The 12,618-nt window shown below is 26.8% G+C and overlaps 1 protein-coding gene across 1 annotated transcript in view; it reads left to right on the top strand.

Annotated features, from left to right (window-relative positions):
• LOC145836748 (ubiquitin-conjugating enzyme E2 J2-like) overlaps positions 1 to 5,869 on the top strand; it is a 35,416-nt gene extending 29,547 nt beyond the window's left edge. Inside the window, exons 3-4 of the mRNA XM_082944525.1 lie at positions 5,078 to 5,303; positions 5,616 to 5,869. Coding sequence (XP_082800651.1) covers positions 5,078 to 5,303; positions 5,616 to 5,869 — 480 coding nt within the window. The remainder of the gene's footprint in view (positions 1 to 5,077; positions 5,304 to 5,615) is intronic.
• Positions 5,870 to 12,618: the final 6,749 nt, after the last annotated feature.

Genomic DNA, 12,618 nt, shown 5'->3' with positions numbered 1-12,618 from the left:
GTTAAATTTTTATTTTTTCAAAAGGGGAACATAAAAAATATAAGAAACTCTGATATAGAACCTAGACTGTTTTATTAGTTTAAATATGTAGTGATATACTAGTGCACTATAAATCTTATTATATGACATTATTAGATTATGTCTCTTAAGCAACCTTAATTAGAATACTTTTTATAGATATTTTATTGTATAAATAACAATAGTTAATCTTAGTAATTTAGTAATTAACAATTCATTAAATAAGTTAAAACTTATGTAATTAAGACTCTTACTTATAGTATTTTTTCTTTAAGGTCTGATGTGAAGTAAGGAAAAAATACTATAACAAGGACAAAAAAAGAGTAGTATATTTTTGCAAAATAATTAATTGTTAAAATTTTTTTTTGTAGAAGAATGTAATAAAAAGAATTTTAATTTGAATTGTATCAATTGTATGTAACATACATCTTTTAGGAGCGAGAAGTAAGAAAAATAACTAAGTGCTTCATATGTAATAAAATGTTTAGTTATATACTTAGTTATAACTAAACTTTTTAAACTTAACTAAGTATTGAGTAGTTTATTAAACGACAAAAATAAGTGCTTAAAATGTTCAGTCTAAGTAACTGGTATAGAAAAAACCTTTCGGTGATCGAGTAAAACACAATGGATACAGTTTAATGTTTTGTCTAGGACTGTTGTTACACCGTATTTACAAAAATTAAGGTTTCATCTAGTTTATTTAAATTTTCATACTTTAGTTTTATAAATGCTATCGTATTATAGTTCTCCTAGAGCAGGATTTCCCAAATTTTTTTTATAAAAAACACCTTTAAATGAACAAAAAAAGCTACGGCCCCCTCTCACAAGATTTCTCAAAAAACTATCATTAAAACGGCTTGGATCTTTTTTTGCTCTTCGTCATCAACTCCAGAATATCTAATGTTAGTATCAAATTATGAACGTATGGACCCCCTGTGGCCCCTTTGCTGTTCTTGGCCCACTTTCAGAAACCCTGTTCTAGAAACTAAACAGTTACAAAAGAAAATCAACTTTTCAAAATTAGCTATTTCCAACTAAGCAAATTAAATTTTTTTAATTGCATTTTTATTGTATTAAATGTTAATGAAAGCTAAACAATTTTAAACTTTGTGAAATTACTGAATAAAGTTTTACAATCTGACCCTTTTGTTAAATTTATTCTTTTACTTTTTTATTTATTTTTAAACTTACTTTTAAAATGTTTTTGATTATTTCATTTAACATAGAACTAAAAAAATTCTACATAGTTATGTTTAAATTACAAAAAACAATGAATCTACATTCCACATTTTTAAATGACGTAACATATTTATTAAACAATTTCCTAAAACTGTTTAGAAAGTATACTATATTAGAAAATATGGCTTCTTCAACAGCTACTAAAAGATTACAAAAAGAGTTTTTACTACTTCAAAAGAATTCTTTACCTTATGTCAGAGACGTGAAGCCACTATAAGACAATATACTTGAGTTTCATTTCTGTGTAAGTAGTGTTAAATTGTATTTTAAGTTATAATATTTAATGTTTTTAAAATCAAAATTGTTTAACTTTTTACGCTAAACTTTTCTAAATTAATACAAGCTACTTATTATGTTTAACAGCGGAAATAAAAGAGAATATTTTTATTATCAGAAAGTCAAACATATTTTTATACATAGTTGGATAAAAGTGACATTCTGTTCGTTAAAATCCTGATTCGTTACTTTTCTGCATCTACTAGTTTAAGATTGAATAATTTTAAATCACATAAGTTTTACCTCCTTTTAGTTCAAAAGTTGATTAGCCGTAACTCATCCAACTTAACCTTTAAAAAAGTTTAGCAGAAATAATCTACTTGTATGAAATAACATTTTATATGTTTTTTTTATTGCCATATAGTCAATGTTCGCTTGCTAGCCTACTACATGTTTTGTAGTATAATAAAAAAACTTTTATTATAAAGAAAATAGTAATGTTTTTGTTATATTCTAAGTTTTTTTTTTATAAAGTTTTTAAAATTCAGTATACTAAAAATTACTTCAAATTGCTATCTAATTTAGCAGTAAATTCTAAAGAAAATTAATTTCACACAAAAAAGTTTAAAAAAAACAACGCATTCATTTCAAAGAGGTACACACCATTTCAAAGAGGTACACACTGCAAACTCATAGTTTATTTCAAATTGACACCGTTTTGACTTTTCCTCAGTCATTATCAAAAATAAAACTGTGCAAAACAACTAAAAATATAAAAAGGATTAAGTAATAATATATAAGATAAGATCTTAAGTCTATATATATATGTATTAATATCTTAAGTGAAGACGCGTATTAAACGTAGAAACAGCTGTCCCAAGCAAAAGTTTATTTTGTGTATTTTAGTTATATTTATAAATATATATAAATTTTTATATTGATAGTTTTATAAAAAGTTCTGGTCGATAGTGCTCGACAAATTAAGTTGGAGCTAAATATTTATCTATTTATATAAAAACTATAATTTATACAGCTTTTTCATACATGAAATATAAAGCTTCATGTACTCCTCAGTAATCTACAATATAATATAATAGTAAACAGAAATTAAGATTTTGAAATTTTTTATAATAGTTGTGACGTAGTAATAATACAGTTTATTGTACAGTTAGCTGAGTTTGAAAATAATACGCTGTAGTTGTTAATTTATGCATTTTAGGAAAGTTTACAGAGCTTATTTTAGAAAAATGTTTTAAGTTATTAGAACATTTTTTTGGACTGTTGAAAAAGTGTTATAAAATATCGTGTTTGCCGCTTGAACTCTATTTTGTTTTAATATTTAGTTGGTCCTAATTTTGTTAAAAAATTAGAATTTATCATAAGTACTTTTTTAACAAAATTAGAACTTATAAAAAATATTTTTTTAACAAAATTAGAACCAACTAAATTTTAAAACAAAATAAAATTTAAGCGGCAAACACGAGTATTTTATAACATTTTTCTAATAGTTAAAAAAAAAAATTCTAATAGCTTCAAACATTTTTCTAAAATTACCTTTCTAAACTTTCCTAAAATGCATAAATTAACAACTACAGCGTATCATTTTCAAATTCAGCTAACTGTACAATAAACTGTATCATTACTACGTAACAATTATTATAAAAAATTTCAAAATCTAAATTTTTGTTTACTTTTATAGTAGCTTACTGAGGAGTACATGAAACTTTATGTTTCATGTATGAAACAGCTGTATAAATTATAGTTTTTATATAATTAGATAAATATAAACTATTACGTAATAAAAACAACAAACTTTAGTAAAACTACAAGCTTAACAACTTTAGTTATGCACATAATCAGATGTACATGGTAAAAAATATATACACAACTAATCAAAAATTCTTATCGTGTTGGTAATACCCGGTTTACTTGATGGTTTGTTTAAAATTGAATTATAATGTTTAACTATTATAGTTTTACTGATCATAATCTCAAATTTATTTTTACATTTTTTTAAAATACCAAAATTGTTAGCAGTTGTTCTTTAATTTTTACAATTAAAAAGTTATAAAATGGTTAGATACAGCTGTTTTCTCAAATTTTACTTGACTGTTTCTATTAGCAGTCTAAAAGTAATTCCCATATATTGGATGCTTTTATCTTTATAGCACTTATATTCGTAAACTACGTTAGATTTCAATTCATGAGATGTCTTGTCTTTGTTGCTAAAATAATTACCTATTTTGTTGGTAGCAAAATACTTTGAGTCTTCAATATAAGATTATATATTTATAACATAAAAATAAATTAAAGTCCTTTTCCATTCAATTGGTGTCATTGAACTGAAATCAAAAATCTTGTCTGTATCAATTACTTCTTCATATACCGTTTTTATTACTTTATATGTTGCTAACTTGATTTAAATGTCGAAAAACAGGAGTTTGTTTCCATCTAATTCATAAGTGAATTTTATTGATTTATTTAGTTTGCTTAACTTATTTTTCAAAAAAACATCTTTTCGAAAAATACAGTATAATTCATCCACATAACAGAGGCATAGCACTGGATTATTTTCATCTTCGGTTTTAAAAAGATGTTTTCTAGATGTTCAAATAGAATAATTTGCTGTAGTAGAAGCTAGCGGGTTTCCCATACTAACACCATCTATTTGTGTAAACAACTTCTTATTATGCTGAAATAAGCCTACAGTAACAGACTTTAAAAGATCTTTATATATTTGATTTCGGTATGATACTATCAGGTACTCCATTTGTAATCATCTGTAATGTTTCATTTAATGGTACATTGGTGAATAATGAAACTCCGTTAAAGCTTATACAGCAGTTACCATCTTTACGTTAGTACTTAAAGAATTTTTTTAAAAGTTCTTTTTTATTTTCTACACAATACTATTTAAGAATATACGGTTTGATTATTTTACTTACAGTTTTAATATTTTGTATTGAGGTATAATTAATATTGATATAATAGGTCTCAATGGGTGGTTATCTTTATGTACTTTACACGTCCCATACAATTTACAAGGCAAGTTACCACCCGTAATTAGACTGTTATATGTATTGTTGTCTGAAATTAGTAACAAATAGTAAAATTATTTGAAATAATTTATAATAAGCATCTTTTTGAAATGGCTTTGGAAAGCTCAAGTATTCCCTTTTCTATTTTTTTAATTTTACTTAGTCAAATCTTACTTAAAATAAGCTAATTATCCTTAATCTATATAAACTGTATACACATAGCAAGCGTTTGTTTTAAAAAATATAAAAACTTAGATTTTTATAAATTCATGTAATACATACAAATTAAAAATTACTAATATTCGCTCAAAATATAGTTCTGAGTCATGTTATTATTGAAACAAATGTCTTTACTTGACTTGGCAGAGTGAGTTGTTTTTAGCTCTTACCGAATTTTTTTTCTGGCATTTCTTACAACTTAACAAACAGACAAAAAAACTCGACTCACTTACAGTTAGATCAATTTCATTTCTGACAAGTATGTTTTGAACATTTGAAACTACAAATTACTCCAACAGCCTATCTAATTCTAACTAAAAACGAAACTTTTTAACTACTCACAGGTAGAAGGACCTCCAGACACTCCTTACGAAAGTGGATATTACCACGGTATCCTCAAGTTTCCCAAAGACTATCCAATGAAAGCGCCTGAAGTTAGAATGCTTACACCCAGTGGTAGGTTTAAACCAAACGAAGCTCCTTGCATCACAATGACCAATTTTGAACGGGCAGGTTGGAATCCCGCCTGGAATGTTGGCACCATAATAAATGGTGAAAGATATTATTATAGTTTGTTTTATAATACAAAACATATATATGTAATCAAAAAGTATATATTGAACTCTACTTGAATAATACTTTTTGCTTGTTTTAAATCTGCTCATTTACAGTGTTATTTGTTTTTTTCTTTAGACATAGTTATGTATACTTAACTATAATTTTAGTTTAAAATAATTTTAGCTTAAATATTTAAAGTGTATAGTTTTTTTTATTATATCACCATATTTTAAAGCTTATAAAAGAACACATATCTTTTTTTGATGTGTGTATTATAAAAACATAAGTAAATAAACAAATAAAAACTAAATTTTATCTAAACAGGTTTGTTATCTTTCATGGTTGACAACAACAATTCTCATTTTGGAGCAATGAGAAGTTCATATGCATACAAGAAACAACTGGCGCTGAAGTCATTACGTCACTGCAGTGATGACGAGCATTTCAGCGAGCTGTTTCCTGAGTTGAAGCAGGAAATAGATGGAAAATTGGCGGCAAATCCTGAAAAGTACGAAGTACGAAATGACACGGTGCGCCACTTTGACACGGAGGGTCACTTTGGCACAGCGACAAAATGACACGGAGCATTGTTGTTGTACATTACTATAGTATTTTGTTGTTTTAACTAAAATATAATTAAATGTCAATGACAATTGTTCCAACTCGTACAAAAAAAAATAATTGGACATAAATTAGTTACCATGATAGAAAATGGTTCCAATACTTAAAACTTATTTATTATTTAAACGTGATCTGGATTAAACTTTATTAACAATAATAGCATTTTACAAATAACAGTAAAACTTTCTGTTGCTCGCAAGTCGTAATTATTTAATTATCGTAGTTATCAGCAAACAAAAATGATATTAAACTAAAAACATGATAAAATAAGCAACAGTGACAATTTTAGATTAAATAAAAAAATCGTTTTTACCTTACTAATATCATTATTTAAATTATTTTTAAAAATACAAAACAAAAATTTTAATGTGAGTTCCAATCGTATTAGAATTTTTGATTCGTACAAGAATAAAAATAATCGGGTTTGATAATATACTGGGAATTGAACGGGTAGGAATTATGTGGATGGGAATTGATTTGGGTGGGATTTGATCGGGTGGGATTTGATTTGGGTGGGATTTGATCGGGTGGGGTTTGATTCGGGTTGGATTTGATCGAGTGGGATTTGATTCGGGTGGGAAATGATCAAGTGGGATTTAATTTGGGTTGGAATTGATCGGGTGGGATTTGATTCGGGTTGGATTTGATCGGGTGGGATTTGATTCGGGTGGGAAATGATCGGGTGGGATTTGATTCGGATTGGATTTGATCGGGTGGGATTTGAATTGGGTTGGATTTGATCGGGTGGGAAATGATCGGGTGGGATTTGATTTGGGTTGGAATTGATCGGGTGGGAATTGTGCGCGGGTTGGAACTGAACATTTCCCAATAAGACGGTTTAACAATAAGCTATCTAGTTTATAAGGTTTTTTTTTATTTTTTGAACATTCGTAGATTTGTAAAACAGTGAACACAATTATTATCAAAAAAATCAAAAATTGGTCTGTTATCTTTAGCTTCAATAGTTTTGCTAAAATAATTAGCTTTTATTAAATCTATTTTTCTATTACTTAATATTGGTAACAAGCCTTATGTATTATATGTTTATGTATAGTGGAATAACTATAAAAATTTGGACATAATTATTCAAAAAAAATTAATGAACTATTAATACTGGTTCCAATATACAAATTTATAACTCGACAGGCGCCTGTTATCTATAATTTTTTATGTTAATTAATTTAGTTAAAAAACTGCTCTAATTCCGTCTAGTGTATACTTTATTGTTATTGATTTAAAATGTTAAGTCTGTAATACTTTAGATTTTTTTGTTTTCTAAGTAAGTTCATAAAAATTATTTCGGTAGTTATAATTTTAACTTCACCTGTGTTTAAAACTATTTTTTATTCAGTTTAGACGTTGACATAATATTGAACATGTATACTTTTTGTTGTAATATTTAAAACACATAACATTTTTATTTACCTAGTCAATCTTTAGAATTCTAATAAACTTAATTAAAAAAACTTTTTAGCCGTACTGTATCATTTTATATACGAAATTAAAAATTGTTATGATATATTACTATCGAACTTTCAAAACACTAACGTTAACTTTAACTTAATTTGTATACAGAAGTAGTTGTAAGTGTATACTGATAAATCTCCTACTAAACTTAAATAAATAGTTTTCATTATTTTTTGTATAAAACAGTGTCTGTTAAAGTTAATACAACAGTTTGTACTAGAAAAACTGAATAACCTGAAAATATTACCCTTAGTAATGTTCAATTAATTGGGTACCATAGCTAAATATTTAAACACTGTTAATTTTTCGTTAAAACTTTAAATTACATAATAACAAATCTCCAGTCCTATGATAATGATTTATTGGCATGTTGATAAAATTCAGCCAATAAAATGAAGTTTTTTTTGAGAACAATAGGAAATGTGGACTTGAAGTAAGTTGTAATTTTTTTTAAATATAATATTAAAAGAATAATTGAACACTACCATTTTTGCATTAAAGTGCTTCAATTTGACCGAAGTTTTAAAAGACCGAAATTATATAAAACAAACCAATTTGCTGGGGAAGAGCAAATAAAAATGTACAAATGATATCAAAGGTCTAATAAACACAGCACTTAAATGCATACATTATAAGAAATATGATGATAGTGTAAGAGAACTAAAAGCTCAGAAAAAATATTAAATGTTGAAAGTCTGTATTAATATGAAACTTAACGTATTTAAAACTTTTATCACTTATTTTGTTTTTGCTTCTACCCTTATTTGTTAAACGCCATTTTGTTTTGTGTTATTATAAGCTAAATCTAAATCTGTATAGAACAAATCAACTATTGTAAGTATAAATGCTATTTAATTTTTTTTCCTTATTATTGTTTTGTTTTAATAATTTTGTTAAATAGTTATCTAGTAATAATATTGTATTGATATTATGGTTTTTTATTTAATAGTTGAATTTGATTATAGTTTTTTGCATTATTGTATATTTTTAGTTATCCATCGTCTTATTTTTATTTTATTTTGCAGTCCTGAAGATCCCTTAGGGGTGAAACGTCGTTGCCTTTGTGAAAATAAATGAATTTAATATTAATTTTGTCACCTAAATTAAATTTGTTGAGATCTGTTGTGCCTAAGGAATAGTCCTTGCATATACTTATATGAAATAGGGCTGTTTATGTTATTTAACAATAACTTGTTACCAGATAACTTTAAGGATTATTATAAAAGTGTAAATAATGTCCATAATTATCATACAAGGTCCTCAGAAACAAATTTTTCTACCTAGATTCAACAGCAAAATAGGTCATAAATCGCTAAAGTTATGGATTAAGGTACCATTATGTTTAAAAAATATAAATAATTTTTGAAAGTTCCAGGATGAACTTAAAACTTGTCTTATAAATATTGATTCTCAAGGTCATTAGTGATCATTCCTACTCGTCTGTTTACTTTTTTTAAGGAGTTAATAGTATTTGTCATTTAATATCCGATTTTTTTTTTTTTATGTTTGTTTTTTTTTTGTTTGAAAGTTGATTTGTTTAGTTATAGTAACATTGGTTTAGTCTAGGTTTTAGCATTTTAAGATTATACTTTAAGAATACTATTTTGAATTAAGTTCAGATACTTGAAAAAAAAAATTCATGTGCTTGCAATTTTTTTTTTAAGCATGCAAATGTAAAAAATAATTATAGATGTTTTTAATTTAGCAGAAAATAAAGTATTTAAATAGTAAGCTAAGATAACTGTTCCAAGTAAACTCAAATTAAATATTTCTTTTGTTGTTTTTGAGGAAATTTAAGAAAAAATCATTCTTTTTTTTTTTGCAAATGTTGCTTGTTTTCTGTTATTACAGTTTTAGACTTAGACAAGTTTAAAAAAAAAAAGAAAATAAAAAGAATATTTTAAAATAAAAGGAAATTTGTTGTTGTTAATATCATTATTGTCAAAATTATTATAGTTTATTATCTTTTTTTTTATTAAAAGCATATATTTTACAGTATTTATCTTCATATTCGATAAAAGTTAAACTAACTTATTGTAAAAATCATATCTTTAAAACTCATAAAAGTTTGTTTAACTATTCAAGTGTAAAATTGTTTTTACTATTCAAGTTAAATTATTAAATAAAGTAATTATTACCTTTTTAACAAAAATACTTATAAAAAATATTCGTAAAAAAATTTCAGCGTACTACATTTTACTCTCTTTGAAGAAGTTGTAACCTATAATTCAAGTATTCACTCGTTTGTTATTAGTGTTGTTTACCTACTTTTAAAAGTTAATTTAAAGTCATATATATATTTGTTAGTTCATATGTTACTAAAAAAGATTCATAGTACATTACTAAACACGAAATTCAGTTATTTTTTGTTTAATTTTATATTCTTTCATTTTTCTTTTTGTTTAACTGATTGTTTATTACTTAAGATTTAAATGATTAAATAAAAAAAAAACTATGTGTAATAGCTCATAAGAAATCTTATAAGCATGTGGTGTACGACTCGAAAACTAAAAGGTTTTTTTGTACACCAGGTCCTTAGACCAAACTTTTTGAGTGCTTTTCTTTTTGTCGTTCCATAAACAATATAGTAGTAAGTTTTATCTGCTTTATTAATAAAAAATCAAATCCAAGATTAAACAGTTATTAAAAACAGTATTAATTTTAAATCATACAAATTACATAAACTCAAATTAATTTAATTAAGGCCAAATCAAAAGATTAAGAAAAAAAAATAGCTACTAGCTACCCTATAACAGTATAAAACAGCTTTTGTTACAAAATCACTAAAACGGCCAGTGTTTTACCCTTAGTTGAAAAAACTCCCGCCGGATACTTTCCGAGCGGGTGGATTTCGTGACTGGGCAGTGACTTCAGTCCGATAAACTTTCCACTCAAGAAATCGAAAACCTGGCACGAGTTGACGCCTTGGCCACCGACGACGAAATGTTTGTTTCTGGTTGATGCTACGCTGTGATTGGTTCTGGCGTGAACCATGTTAGCTGTGTACGACCAATCGCATATTTCAACCCTGTCAGTCAATCATAGTCATGCATCCGCCCGCAACAAAGATTCGACCTTCGACGCACTCTGCGCACGCCCTCGGTCCGTTCAAGCCAGCCACTCTTGCCCACGTCTCTGTTTTAGTGTTGAGGCAACAGTCAAAAAGTGCGTCCGAGCTGAGTCCTCCGATAACAAAAAGGCTTCCAATGAACGCTTCTATAAAGCTCTTTGAAACTGTTTTTCAAGCAAAAGCAAATACTACAAAAATATCCGTTGTAAAGTGCAAAGTAAATTAAATAATGCAGTCTTTTAAGCATTATCTGCTTGTTTATTGCGAGACTTAAAAAAAGAAGAGAACTAATGTAGAGGCTTAAAACTGGCAGCTTTTGAATAACCTTGAATAAAATGTTAAAACTCCTGTCGTAGTATAATTAAGCGCCTCAGTTTTTTGTTTAAAGCAAGTGCACTTTGCATTTGCAAGTTAACTCACTTTTCGTTCGGACTGACTATTATTGTTGGCGAGAATAGTTGCAACATCTAAAGCAAAGGCTTTTTTCGTTGAGCAAGCACTTGTTATTCATTCTTAATGAATTAGAAGTTACTGTTTTTTTAGAATCGTGTATTTTTTGACTTAATAACAAACGAGACCTAGAATGACGTTTACTAGAGAGTTTTTTTGGTCTAGTTGTGAACGTCACCTAGATTGTATATTAACTAGTATACGCGTTAAGCTTTTGTTGTTTTTGGCGACTGTTACTCAGCTTTTAGTTATATTGTAGTCAACTGACTTCGGTAAAAACCGCTGAGAAATTAAAACAAGTGTATATTAATCAAAACATGTTTCCAGCCATCATTGGTTTTTTTTAACTGTTTTTCAAGTAGAAACTTCTATTTTAGTTCAACTAAAACAGACTCTTAGATAATTTATACGCTTCAGATCCTGGGTTTGGTCTGGCTTTAGTAAGAATTGCTGAGAACTGAAAACAAACGCTAATCCATCTACTTAAAGTTGCCGTGCAAACAATCCGGCAAGAACAAACTTGCACGTGTGTGAGTGTTATTTTAATTGCTTTACTGTTAAATTGTCAAATAAATTTTGACTGCTTAATCTTCATTTTTAGTATTATCGCAGATAAGTAAACTTTTAACTGGTAGTTTTTGTGTATCGTATTTATCCTATATTAAGATTATATAGTAAACTATACATTGAGATCACTAAAATTATATTAAAAATTTACTTTCTAGCTTATATTAAGATTATACATTAGGATATATATAAGAATCACTGTAGACTAAGTTAAATAAGTACTATCTAGCTTATATTAAATTTATATACAACGTTAAATCGAATTATATCTTAAAACCACTAGATAAGTTTAAATAACCAATGTCGAGTTTAGTCAGTAATAAAGTTATTAACATATATTAAGCTATGAATACTACTAATACAAACCTATGATACTTTCGGCCTCTAGCCAAACAAAGTCAGTTCCTAAGCACGCTATGCGAGCCCATTCGGCTAAAAAGACGTCATGTACTAGTAGACATACTCGTAAAAGTAACCCTGAGCTTAACACAGTTCCTGACCAACACAATGTTTTATCAGACGATACTGTAATAGCAGAGGGTAATAGCCTTTTATAAACCATACTCATTGTGATTTATATAAAACTTTGAAATATTAATTTAAAAAAATTGTTATACGTCATAAACTGTGAATAGTTTTAGAGTAAAATGGTCATGTATTTAATACAGTAACCTTCCTCTTGAGTACGACTTTGCCGTTGAGTTAGTATAAAACATTTGCTTTTTTTGTTTTATTAAACAAAATTTTATAAAGTTTACCAGTATAACTACAGACTCAAAAGAAAAAATGATACAAAACTGTTTTATTATTAAATAGTTTAATTTTAGTCAAACAAAAATATAATGCATTTATTTATTATTCAACTTTACTTTTTTAAATGATAAAAAAGTAGTTGTTTTCAGAAACAAAAGACAACTATAGCTTTACAAAAAATTTTTTATTGCATTTACTTTAGTACAAAAAATATTTTGCTATTTTTTGTTTTTCTTGCCTTTTTTCGTAACTTTTTTGTTTCCAGTCTGTTTAACAAATATTAGTTTTAATATTTAAGAAACATTATAAGAAACTATGATACTTTAAAATACAATTTTTGTTATATTTTTATCCAACAAAGGCATGTAAGATTTTGAAAGAGTCAGTTTTAAATAAGTG

The sequence above is a fragment of the Thalia democratica genome, chromosome 5 (genome assembly GCF_965202585.1).
Source record: "Thalia democratica chromosome 5, ktThaDemo2.hap1.1, whole genome shotgun sequence".
In the NCBI taxonomy this organism is placed as follows: domain Eukaryota; kingdom Metazoa; phylum Chordata; class Thaliacea; order Salpida; family Salpidae; genus Thalia; species Thalia democratica.
Note: the sequence above shows the minus strand (reverse complement) of the source record. Positions and strands in the feature narration are given on the sequence as shown.